Raw genomic sequence first — 13,396 nt, 5'->3', positions numbered from 1 at the left:
AATTATTGGCTGCTTGCCCACTGAACCTACCGAGGCAGCTGATGCAATATACCCATTGAGGAGGTACAGCTTTCGTTTCCCAGCTGGCTGGATTTATTTGTTGATCAGTTGTGAGGAGGATGGATATGGAAAGAAACCAGATTTAAACCTGCTAGGGAAGGCTTGATTAAGTACTAAAGCCAGGCCAAAATTGATAAATATATCCTACATTTGCTTCTACTCATGTATAATGCCATTCACTTTAAAGCACCAATTCCCTATGGGCATGTTAAATAGATACGGAGCTGGCTCATGTGCTTCCTGGTTGTCCTGAATTCCAAACCGGTTCAGTTTAAATTAAAGCTGACTGTGGTATAAAATTATCCAAAGTTTTGCTCCTGGCTAAGGCCATCCTTGGTGAAAATGTTCTCGACATTTCCACCTTGATGTAATTTCTTGTACAGCAATGCAGAAAATGGCAATGCTATAATGAATTGAGGTTATGAAAATTTGCTCATTTCTTTTTAGCAGATGATTTGTCTGTTAGATTGGGAGTGTGATATATTTACTTACATGTCCCAGATTTTGCAGTTGCAATGAAAGCTAAACAGTCAGCATTCACCATCAGTTCTGTAAAACGGACAGTAACTTCTGGTGTCCACATATTAATTAATTTCAAAAATCCAGAAGTTACTGTCAGTGACTCCCCACTCCTCCACAGGATGCATAGTTGAAGTCCTCACAGATGAAAATCATCTCGAAATTACAAAATTGACATGAACCCTCCACTTTTTGTGCAATTAGTCTTGCTGCAAAAACCTGGAATAAGTTGCTTTTTCAGAGCAGACGAATAATTGCTGAACAACCTTTCTGGATGACTATTTGTGAAGCCTTAATTTTCTCCATTCCATGATAAAATTCCATAAAATTTTTAAATAAAACTTATTTTCTTTAAAAATTGTTCATATTTACCTTCTACCTTAATACCATGATGACGTTCCAGCCTTTATTTTGTTTCTGTAAAATTACAAGTGAATGACAAAAAATGGCTTGTCTTCCCGGTTTGCTGTCTATTAGAATTCTTCAATGTGATTGGCTGCTTAGCTTGCTTGATGACAGCAGTGTTGCGGGATACCAGAGATTCCCGATAGCTGGCGCCAGAATGAAATTAATGTCAGAAAGGGTGAAATCTAGAACAAAGTGCTCGCTAGATCTTTGTGGGCAGCTTTCAGAGGTCAGTGGCCAGTGGCATACCCCATCACTTCACTGCTGAACCCTAAATCTGGGCCTTAGGTTTGTAATGGTTTATAGGCAACTTTGAACTTTTACATGTCTTCTCAGCAAAGCTTAAAACAAAACTCAAGGCCAGCAGGGCCACACTTTCCATATCGCCAGTATCTTTCCATGCAAAATAGAGTCAGTCACGCACCTGCGATTTCTTCTTATGGATGTGAATGTCTCCTCCATCTGAGCGTGTGCATACAGCACATGTCACTACATATTCCAGCTGCAGAAAAAGAGAGAGAAACGCAGGTTGGACACCAATTTTGCAACCTTCTGGTAACTTGTCCAAACGTTCATCTGTTACATGTGAATCAAGACAGTGTTGAAAGGCTGTTGAACAGTGCGGTGCATCACAATCAAGTTCAATTCTGCTTTCACTAGACATCTACATTTATGTATTTTTTAAGCAAGTAATTTTTTCCCCACTCCATAGCCCACTGAGCTCAGCTGAGTGACTCTACTGCTGCTTGACTGTCAGTACAGTCCAACATTTGGTACCTACTGATTTCTTCATTGACCCAAATTAATTGTGAAGGTGAATCTATTACCAGATGTTCTAAATGGTGAGAGGCCACGTGAGAGATTGGCTCATTTGAAGCATTGTTAGAGATTTAGCAGTATTCTCTGCACCCCATCCTGCACAAAAGTTGAGGAGCTGCTAATGACGACACAGAAAAGGAAGTTTGTGTAAAGTTTGTCCTCCAGTAACCCTATATGAACAGGAAGGGTGTTCATAGCATCCAGCTCTAATGTTAGTGTCCCCCTTTTCTGGGTCAAGCTACAGTTGAATTGGGTAGGGGAGGGGGCAGTCAGCTGACAAATTAAACAAAATATTACAGAAAAATTGAAAAGCGTGTTTATTGTGCAATAAAATAAGCTCACAAACAGAAGCGATCAAATTGAAATAAATCAATTCGGCAGATTTCAAAGAAAGGAAATACAGACAACTTCAGTGGGTTTCTTCCTCCCAGTTAACAGTTTTTTTTTAAATTGCAATTTTGTAATTTTTTTCAGCCACATAAGCAGAATTACATTTCCTCTACTGAAGTACTTGTGCTTTACCACAAATTGACCAATTACACAAATCCAAATTCACAATTTCTCACTTTTGGCACTGGTTTGTTAATAGAGCATCATAACGACTACACTACATGAACTAAAGTTTCCTGTGAAATATTATCTCTCCCGACTGTAATCACTTTAAACCCTTACTTAAAAAAAGATCAGTACTGGTTTGTGTGTGGACGGAGCTCCCCCCACCTCTAGTCAGATTCACTGACTAATACAGTCTCTGGGGTGAAGATCATAGCGGAGATATCCATCACTTCACAAACCACAAGTTCCTGTTAACTCCTGTGGGATAAAAAAAAATACAATTTCAAAATATTCAAGATTTGATGTAAATTTAAAAAGTGTTAATTTACGGCAATAATAAAAGAATAGAGCCAATCCCTTCACCTCAGGATAAGAGGAACTGGAATTTCTCTGTCCAGAGCAGAGAAGGAAATTTTAATTCAAGTATTCAAATTTTAAAGGATTTAGAGTGTAAATGTGGAAAAACTCTTTTCACTGGCAGGAAGATCAATAGCCAGAACACACATTATTACAGTTGGCAAAAGGCCAGAGGGACAAAAAGGGGAGCTGTTGTAAATGTGTCGCTACGAGCTGTAATGCACTGTCTGAAAGGGTGCTGGAAGCAGATTGGATTGTTGGTTTCTAAAGGAAGTTGGATATATACTTGAAAAGAAAGCATTTATAGGGCTAAGAGGAGAGAGCAGTCAGACTATAATTGGATAGATTTTTCAAAAGAGCCAGCACAGGCCCAATAGGCTGAATGGCCTCCTCCTGTGCTGTAAAGTAGCCTGCAAGTTGTTGTTAAATGTGCATGAATAATTGCCAGTGCCAATGTTACAGCAACTTAAGATGACTGTGTATACACAATTAAACATGGAAATCCAAGAGTTATTGTCAGAGTTGTGCTGCTTCTCTGTTCACTTAGCAAGAATGGCATCTCGCTGCCTGCCTCACCACTGAAATACATTAAATGGCATGAAGTTGCTGTGTGCACAGTAGATACAAACTAAACTTGCCACAGAATGCTCTTTGCCATTTCATTCCAAGTACCTTCTTGATGTGTCAATTGTTGTCAAACCACCTCTCTGACACTGAGATTAACAATTATAAATGTTGAGTCTCATTCATTCAAATTTTAATTAATGTTAAAGATTTAAAATTGTAACTGTTTTCAAACATTACTTTTCCTTTGTCTTTTCTCTCTTAATCCAATCTTTCTTTCCTGCTCTTTCTGTATCTGATATCGCATCAAATTCATCCACTCTAATTTGTACTTCCTTGATCAGACCATGCGCTGTTAATTTCACAATCCTTCAATCGGACTGGTTGAGGGGCTGCACAGTTGCTTGTCCTATTCACTCGGGTTTCCCGTCGCTAGAACTCATACAGCAAATTACAGCCAATAAATCAGATTAACGATCAAAAATTGAGCTGTCACTAGAGGGTGCTCTAGTTTAGCTGCAATCAGTGTGTGATATCATAGAGAAAGTTGTTAAAGAGTCTCGAGAAATTTGTCCCACCCGTGAGGGACTCAAGAAAGGAAGCAAGGGAAGAGCTCTTACGGACAGTGATTTATAGCATTTACTTTGTTGTGGCCCTGGTCCTGTGGAACCGAACAGGATATTAAAAGGTGCATGTTTCTAGCAAAATTTCTTCCTCCTCAATTACAATATCGGTCAAGAAAACAACTTCTTATACAAGGTTAGAACATGAAGTGTTATTGAGCTATTGAACTAGAAGGACAGAGTCAAACCTAATCTGTCTTCAGTTTCAGTTCCCAAACACATGCTTTCAGCAGGAATCACTAGACAGTGATCAGGGAAGGAAAAAGCACATTATCACATTGTCAGGACAGCAATTAGTTACTTTTAATATTCAACTTTTGTTTTTGGCAAGCAAGTTCCAGGAGTAGGAACCTTAGTTGACTTTCCCTTTCCTAGCCCAGGGATATGGAGGCTAATTTTAGAACCTCCATTGAAGTCAGCTTACTCAGTACAGATCAGGAATTAAAAACGTTAACTGTATCCCTCTCCGCAGATGCTGTCAGACCTGCTGAGTTTTTCCAGGTATTTTTATTTTTGTATTAAACTGTCTGGCCTGTTCCACCTTACTATCACAACAAACACTGCATTTAGTCCATTGAGATACATGGAGTAGGAAACCTGTCTTGAAATCCTTAATGTATTTGAAATAATAAATAATCACCTGGCAATTGTAGAGACTACTGACAACACACAAAGGAATAACCCGCCAGGCCAATGGACAGCAAGATATTGCAGGTTTCATTGGTTTGGAAAGCATTTTAGGTATTGCATATTGAGGATGGTGCCTGACCAGTCTCACTGTACCTTCTGCAAAACGAGGTTCAAGTAAACGCTCTCCTCCCAGTCAATGTCCGGGTCACCGAGACCAGGCAGCTTCTTGGAATCTCTGCGGTAAACTTCAACTTCAACCTGGCAGTTCAACAGGAGAGGGGAAAAGAAAAAATTCACACTCAATATTTCCACACTGGACTACCACCAGATCAGCAAAGTTACTGATTCACAGCAACTGTAAGAGTGCAATTCGGTTTTGTTTTCGCATGGTATTCTGGGTTTTCTACTAGTATTACATATGAACATACGAAATAGGAGCAGAAGTAAGCCATTTGGCCCCTCGAGCCTGCTCCACCATTCAATAAAATCATAGCTGATCTGTTTGTATTTCTAGTTCCACATTTCCATCTACCCCCGATAACCTTTGATTCCCTTGCCTAACAGGAATCTATCTACCTCCAACCTAAAGATATTCAATTACCCCACCTCCACCACCTTCTGAGGCGGAGAGTTCCAAAGTCACACAACCCTCAGAAAGAAATGCTCCTCATCTGTCCTAAAAAGGTGACCCCTAATTTTAAAACAGTGCGCCCTAATTCTGGACTCACCCACAATAGGAAACATCCTTTCCACCCTGTCGAAACAAATTGAAACCTTTTGAGCACCCCATTATAGGAGCGAGCTAACAACATTTGAATAAGCACAGCAGGGACTCCCCAGGATGTTCAAGGATGGTCGAATACAGCTGTGAAGAGAAATTTGGGGCTGTGAAAGTTAAGGCCTGACAAGGGTCTTCAAAATTATGAAGGATTATAATAAAAAGGTAAAAATTAATGCGTTGTTTCCATTTGTTGGCAAGCTGATAACGAGGGCTGGCCAATGTCGGGCGTATTTAGTGGCGTGAGCGGACAATATGGCGTAATCGGTTTCACACCGGCGTGAAACCAGTTCACGACCATCCACTCAACCCGCCGATGGTGGGCCACATTCTCTGCTATCGGGTGTCAGGAACCTCATTGCAATACATCAGAATATCATTACTAGGCCTGCCCGCTGGAATAGCCCCCCCCCCTTCTCTCCCGCTGGATCGTCCACCCACGTTGGTGGGAAAAACAGGCCGATGTGTTTCACAACAGCACATCAGAGATGTTCACCTGGTGAGCTGCACTTCGCTCGGGACTTCAGGGTTTGTTTGCCTACCTTGCTTCGGCCAGCACTCGCAGTCATCAGCGCCAGGCTTCACAGACAACACCACATCCCTTTTAGAGGGGCTCATGGGTAGGTCTCTAACTACCAGATCAGCCATACGTGGGTGGCTTTTCAACAGCTGCTGGGCTAAGGCTTGCTTGGGGAAGAGGGAGGAGAGGCCTCAGGCAAGGGAAGAGGCTGCAGGGCGAGAGCTGTATTGGGGAAGTGGGGATCCCAGGGTGTGTGGGGGCACATGTTGATTTGTGCAAGTGGCGTCAATATGATGAGGGCTGAGGAGGCAGTCTGCAGAGGAGATGAGGTCAGATGGAGATGTGAGGGTGTGTGTGAGAAAATGGGTGGTGATGCCCCTTGAGCTGGCAATGAGGGAGATGCCAATGAATGTGTGATGGGTTTGAGTGTGAGAGTTTAGAGTGATGAGGTGGTTGCCATACCCTGCCTGCATGGATAAGATCATTCATCCTCTATCTGTATTGGATGGCCAACCTCTTCCGTGCAGCATTGGCAATGATCATCACTGCCACCACCTCCTAAGCCTGGTTGGTCACGCTGCTGCCCACCCTGCGGCAAGAGTGGGGGTAGAGGACATTGCGGCGGGCCTCCACGGCGTCCAAAAGATGTTCCGGTGACATGTCACTAAACCTGGGGGCTGCAGTCTTTTTGCCTTTCGTGGACATCTTCCCTGCAGTAGTTGTGGGCTGGAAGCACTGAGATGTGTGCGCACAGCTGGACTTTAAATATGGCGCCCAGTTTGATGAAGCAGTGAGGTGATGGCATGCCGGGCAAATGAGAGCCTGCCTGCCATCGAAATGGCGTGTTTCCCGGGAATGCGTAACTAATGCGGCGGGTTTTGGATGATGCGGCGCGAAAACCCACCATTGTGGCCGGTGGGTAAAGCATCTTTTTAGCCACCTGCCTCCACACTTAGTGAAAATCTGGGACGATTCCGTCCAAGCGGGTACAGAAAAGAAAGTGGGTCTGTCTTCTCCTATTTCAGCTGTTTTTGATGAAAACCAAAAGTATAATTACACCATAAAATAATATGCTCCAAGCACCTTTTAATTAGTTTCCTACAATTCCAAATCTTATTATGGACTTTTTTTTTTAAATAGGAACCCTCAGAGCCCTCAGATTCCCACTTTATCATTACACACAGGCATTGATTTGTTCTGTTCACTTTTTGAACCAGCTTCAGCTCTAGCTATTTAACGATTACATTCTTTACATTCTCTGCTATATTGGTACCACTTTTCAACATAAAAAACTCAAGTCACAATGTTACAAGGAAAATATCAATGCTAATAGGCTTTCACACCAACAGGGGAAAAAAAAACCCCGAAAAACAAATTAATATTGATGAGGGTGTCATTCCACACACAGCTCAGACAGAGCCTTCCTCCAGTTAGCACACATATATCTTACCTCATTGCCCAGCTAATGACTGGAACACAAATCCTACTGATATTAAAAATACACTGCTTGTTGGTGCATTGCAAACAGCATTATTTGAAGCGAACACGTTTTAATACAAATAATTAAATATTTTATCTAGGGCTACCTGCTTAAATCTGACATTGATACTTTAGTTTACTATTTATTATAACTAATCAGTTGAAGGTTCTGGCTCATAAATATAAATAAAAACAAAAAACTGCGGATGCTGGAAATCCAAAACAAAAACAGAATTACCTGGAAAAACTCAGCAGGTCTGGCAGCATCGGCGGAGAAGAGCAAAGTTGACGTTTCGAGTCCTCATGACCCTTCAACATTTCAAAGAAACGTCAACTTTGCTCTTCTCCGCCGATGCTGCCAGACCTGCTGAGTTTTTCCAGGTATTTCTGTTTTTGTGAAGGTTCTGGCTCTGCTGGCCTGACTGGCATGTGGAGGTATCACAACTCCAGTATACAGCAGAAAGCTACAAGATCAACAAAAATAAATATACAATCTGTTTATGCTTGTTTATGTTTTTTAATCTCGCAATATCAATTTTCATCATTTCTTTAATGACTCTCGTGAGGAATACTTCACTATGTTGGCCAGCCAAAGGGGCGGTGTCAAAGCAGTCTATGCAAATTATCCAATCACTGAAGCACTACAGTTGAGTCTGAACCAGTCCTGAGCTGACAGCCATACGTGCAGAAGGAGCTTTTGGATAATGCAGCAGCTTCTGCCGCCCAAGATCAACAAACTCGGAGCTGCCATCAAATGAGTCCATCTGGCTCAATTCCACACAAAGCAACTGACCCAATCAAATCACTCACTGACACCACCCCTTCTCTGCCCACCGCCCCCATCTCTCACTAACACCATCCCTTCTCTGCCAACATCTCCATCCCTCATTAACACTACCCCTTCTCTGCCCCCCATCACTCACTAACACCACCCCTTCTCTGCCCCCCATCACTCACTAACACCACCCCTTCTCTGCCCCCCATCACTCACTAACACCACCCCTTCTCTGCCCACCGCCCCGATCCCTCACTAACACCACCCCTTCTCTGCACACCGCCCCCATCCCTCACTAACACCACCCCTTCTCTGCCCACCGCCCCCATCCCTCACTAACACTACCCTTTCTCTGCCCACCCCTCCCCATCACTAACACCACCCCTTCTCTGCCCACCGCTCCCCATCACACACTAACACCACCCTTTCTCTGCCCACCCCATCACTCACTAACATCACCCCTTCCCTGCCCACCGCCCCCATCACTCACTAACACCACCCCTTCTCTGCACCCCCCATCACTCACTAACACCACCCCGTCTCTGCCCACCCCCATCACTCACTAACACCACCCCTTCTCTGCCCAGCCCCCCATCACTCACTAATACCACCCCTTCTCTGTCCACCTCCCCATGTCTCACTAACACCACCCCTTCTCTGCCCCCACATCTCTCACTAACACCATCCCTTCTCTGCACCCCCCATCACTCACTAACACCACCCCTTCTCTGCCACCCCATCACTCACTAACACCACCCCTTCTCTGCCCACCCATCACTCACTAACACCACCCCTTCTCTGCCCATCCCATCACTCACTAACACCACCCCTTCTCTGCCACCCCATCACTCACTAACACCACCCCTTCTCTGCCCACCCCCCATCACTCACTAACACCATCCCTTCTCTGCCCATCCCCCCATCACTCACTAACACCACCCCTTCTCTGCCACCCCATCTCTCACTAACACCATCCCTTCTCTGCACCCCATCACTCACTAACACCACCCCTTCTCTGCCCACCCCCATCACTCACTAACACCATCCCTTCTCTGCCCACCCATCACTCACTAACACCACCCCTTCACTGCCCCCCATCACTCACTAACACCACCCCTTCTCTGCCCCCCTCCCCCCAACTCCTCCGTCAACAATGGAGCTCTAAAGATCTACTTTTCATTCTATGGAGGACTCACCAACAACCCTCCCCTCAAAAAACCACAGCCTCCAGTTAATTGTCATATTATCCGAGCTACAGACTTCACTGAGCAACTGGAAGTTTGCGTGGGCTGCAGTAGATGATTTCTCCTCCTCTCTTTGTTAGGAAGTGGTCTAAGATAGGTTCTGCCAACAAAAAAGTACTGAGGACTGGATTGTCAATGCAACTTGAAGTAAATCAACATGAAAAGTGGAAGTGGGATTGTACAGTACAAACAAACCTTGTGGTTTGATCAAGTGACCTTGGAGGGGATTTGCTATCTGAAGCTGCCATACGTCATGATTTGAAAGCAATGTGACTAACCTATAAAGTTAATACAACTCCATTTCTCTAACTGATTCACTGACAAAACAAATTTGGTAAACAAATCCCAGCAAAAAGCACAAAGAAAGCTCCTAATGGCTCAACTGGCTAAAGCAATGAATAGATGAGAGAAGAGAAGGGTATTTGGTGGAAGAGGAGCTTCCTTTTAAAAAAGTATGAGAAATAAAGTGAGAACCTGAGCCAATATGATTCATTATCAGTAAAGGATTATACCTTAGTAGGCTGCAGTATCTCACATTGTGGGCTAGGAGGAGGATTAATGCTGAGGCACTTCCTCATAGATAGGGAACACCACTTCTATTGCAAATGGAAGCAACTCCTGTTGCTGGATACCAAAGCGAGGAATCCTTACATTCAGCAGAGTCATTTCCATTAGCAGCAGCACCCAGGAATGCCGAGGGCTAATGGATGGCAATGCAGGAGAGAAAGCAGATAATGAAGAATGAACGGGGAGGGATGGAGGAGAGAGAGAATCTCTGAACTGGGTCAGGGAAGTCAGGGGTCTCCATGTAACAGGTCAGGGGGTTTGGATAAGGAAACTTGAGAAAAGGAATGGCCTGATTCGCCTGTTGCAAATCCAAATATTACAGTTTTTTCTTCTTTAAAAAATCTGAATGAGATTGTACCTTATTAAAAATTCAAAAGTTTCACGGGAAGCATGCCCCACACCTTCTACAAATCTGTAGCATCAATATTTTTATCTTCCCTGTTCAGTGATGTATTTGAGGAAAAAGCAGATTGAGAAGTATTGCGTATCTTTTGCAGCTGAAATGATATAGCCTGTGCAATTCCACCTACCAGGGGCTTATAACTGTGCCATTTTTGATGCCTTGACTTTATGGAGACTATGCCAGCTTTTCTGAAGATGTTGGAGAGCTTTGATAGTTTCACAACAAAGATGCCAGAACAGGTCACACATACACACACATGTACCTTGGCTCAGTGTGCATGGAAGAAAAAGGTCTGTCCAGTGATGAAAAGACACCACAACACTCAGCCAAACTGGCTCCATCACAGAGATAAGGGAGCCCAACACTTTCACTTGTAATCTCTGCCTTTCCCCCTTTATACATTTTGCATTAAGCTACTTATAGCCATCTTACATGTTTTCTTTCGTAATTTACTTCTCCCCCACCAATAGCAATAACCTGACACCCAGTGGGGTTCTGCCAGGTCCACTCAGCTCCTGACCTCATTACAGCCTTGATTCAAACATGGACAAAAGAGCTGAACTCCTGAGGTGAGATGAGAGTGACAGCCCTTGACATCAAGGCAGCATTTGACCAAGGAGCTCTAACAAAACTGGGGTCAATGGGAATCAGGGTGAAAACTCTCTGCTGGTTGGAGTCATACCTAGCACAAAGGAAGATGGTGGAGGTTGTTGGAGATCAGTCATCTCAGCTCCAGGATATCACTGCAGGAGTTCCTCAGGGTAGAGTCCTCAGCCCAACCATCTTCAGCTGCTTCATCAATGACCTTCCTTCCATCATAAGGTCAGAAATGGGGATGTTTGCTGATGGTTGCACAATGTTCAGCACCATTTGCAACTCCTCAGATACTGAAGCAGTCCATGTCCAAATGCAGCAAGACCTGGATAACAAGTAACATTTGTGCCACACAAGTGTCAGGCAATGACCATCTCCAACAAGAGAGAATATAACCATCACCCCATGATGTTCAATGACATTACCATTACTGAGTCCCCCACTATCAACATCCTAGAGGTTACCATTGACCAGAAACTGAACTGGACTAGCCATATAAATACTGTGGCTACAAGAGAAGGTCAGAGGCCAGGAATTGTGCAATGGGTAACTCACTTCCTGCTCTCTAAAGCCCGTCCACCATCTACGAGACACAAGTCAGGAGTGCGATAGAATACTCTCCACTTGCCTGGATGAGTTCAGCTCCAACATTCAAGCAGCTTGTCACCATCCAGAACAAAGCAGCCTGCTTGACTGGCCACACATCCACAAACATTCACACTCTATACCACCGACGCACAGTAGCAGTAGTGTGTACCGCAGGAATTCACCAAGGCTCCTTCGACAGCACCTTCCAAACCCATGACCACCACTATCTAGAAGGACAAGGGCAGCAGAAAGATGGGAACGCCACCACCTGGAAGTTCCTCTCCAAGTCGCTCACTATCCTGACTTGGAAATATATCGCCGTTCCCTTCATTGTCGCTGGGTCAAAATCCTGGAACCTCCTTCCTAACAACACTGTGGGTGTATCTACACTACATGGGCTGCAGCAGTTCAAGAAGGCAGCTCACCACCACCTTCTCAAGGGCATCTAGGGATGGGCAATAAATGCTGGCCCAGCCAGCGAAGCCCATATCCCGTGAATGAATTTTTAAAAAGCGCTATGCAGCACAGATCATCAGCAGCCAGAGGACATTCTTCCATGACCTTACACTAGTTATTACCTGGGGATTGATAACTGAGTACATAACTTCTACCCAATGCGTCCATCACTTGCTTGAGAATTGAGAGATGTATCCATGTGGAGGTTGCAGTGATTAAACAGCTACATGGTGCAGTTGTCAGAGTCCAACAGCCTTAATCACACCATTCTTCAAGGAGAGTCAAAGCAACAAGATGCTACATTGCCTGATACCATTTGAGAAAACAGTGAGAGCATGGTCTTTGTGAAATAGAGAAGAATCACTGAACAGATCATAACAAGACCTTAAAAAAATTTAAATGTTTGAATATTTTCTTACTTCTTTTTTTTCTCATTCATGGGATGTGGGCTTCACTGGCTGGGCCAGCATTTATTGACCATCCCTAGTTGCCCTTGAGAAGGCGGTGGTGAGCTGCCTTCTTGAACTGCTGCAGTCCATGTCATGTAGGTACACCCACAGTGCTGTTAGGAAGGGAGTTCCAGGATTTTGATCCAGTGGCACTGAAGCAATGGTGATATATTTCCAAGTCAGGATTTGTGTGGCTTGTAGGGGAATTTGCAGATGGTGGTGTCTGCTGCCCTTGTCCTTCTAAGTGATAGAGGTCACAGGTTGTTCAAAAAGCCTTGGCAAGTTGTTGCAGTGCATCTTGTGGATGGTGGACACTGCTGCATTGTGCGTCGTGGTGGACAGAGCGAATATTTTAGGTTGTGGATGGAGTGTGGATCAATTGGGCTGCTTTGTTTTGGATAGTGCTGAGCTTCCTGGGTGTTTTGGAGCTGAACTCCTGGAAGCAAGTGGAGAGTATCGCATCACACTCCTGACTTGTGCCTTGTAGATGGAAGACAGGCTTTGGGGAGTCAGGAGCCAGCCTCTGACCTACTCTTGTAGCCACAGTATTTCTACGTCTAATCTAGTTCAGTTTCTGGTCAATGGTAATACCCAGGATGTGATAGTGTGGGATTCAGTGATGGTAATGCCATTGAATGCTCAGGGGAGGGGAGATGATTGGAATCTCTCTTGTTGGAGATGCTCATTGCCTGGCATGGATAGACTTCATCCGAAGGTCTTGAAAGAAATGGCTAGTGAAATAGTTGATGTATTGATTTTAATTTTCCAAAATTCCTGAGATTCAGAGTGGGTTCCATTAGATTAGAAGATAGTGAATATAACTCCTTTATTCAAAAAGGGAGGGAGACAGAAAACAGGAAACTACAGGCCAATTAGCTTAACATCTGTCATATGGAAAATGTTAGAAGTCATTGTTAAAGACGTTACAGCAGGGCACTTAGAAAAATTCAAAGCCAATCAGGCAGAGCCAACATGGTTTTGTGAAAGGCAAATCATGTTTAGCCAATTTAT

At 44.0% G+C, this 13,396-nt stretch overlaps 1 protein-coding gene across 4 annotated transcripts in view; it reads right to left on the bottom strand.

Moving 5' to 3' along the window:
• kiaa0930 overlaps positions 1-13,396 on the bottom strand; it is a 102,406-nt gene that overhangs the window by 31,156 nt on the left and 57,854 nt on the right. For all 4 annotated transcript variants that reach the window (XM_078568332.1, XM_078568330.1, XM_078568329.1 and 1 more), the window contains exons 3-4: positions 4,686-4,790; positions 1,409-1,486 (exon numbers count right to left, since the gene is read on the bottom strand). In XM_078568332.1, the coding sequence (XP_078424458.1) occupies positions 1,409-1,486; positions 4,686-4,790 (183 nt within the window). The remainder of the gene's footprint in view (positions 1-1,408; positions 1,487-4,685; positions 4,791-13,396) is intronic.

This window comes from Cetorhinus maximus, chromosome 22, assembly GCF_964194155.1.
Source record: "Cetorhinus maximus chromosome 22, sCetMax3.hap1.1, whole genome shotgun sequence".
Taxonomy (NCBI): Eukaryota; Metazoa; Chordata; class Chondrichthyes; order Lamniformes; family Cetorhinidae; genus Cetorhinus; species Cetorhinus maximus.
Note: the sequence above shows the minus strand (reverse complement) of the source record. Positions and strands in the feature narration are given on the sequence as shown.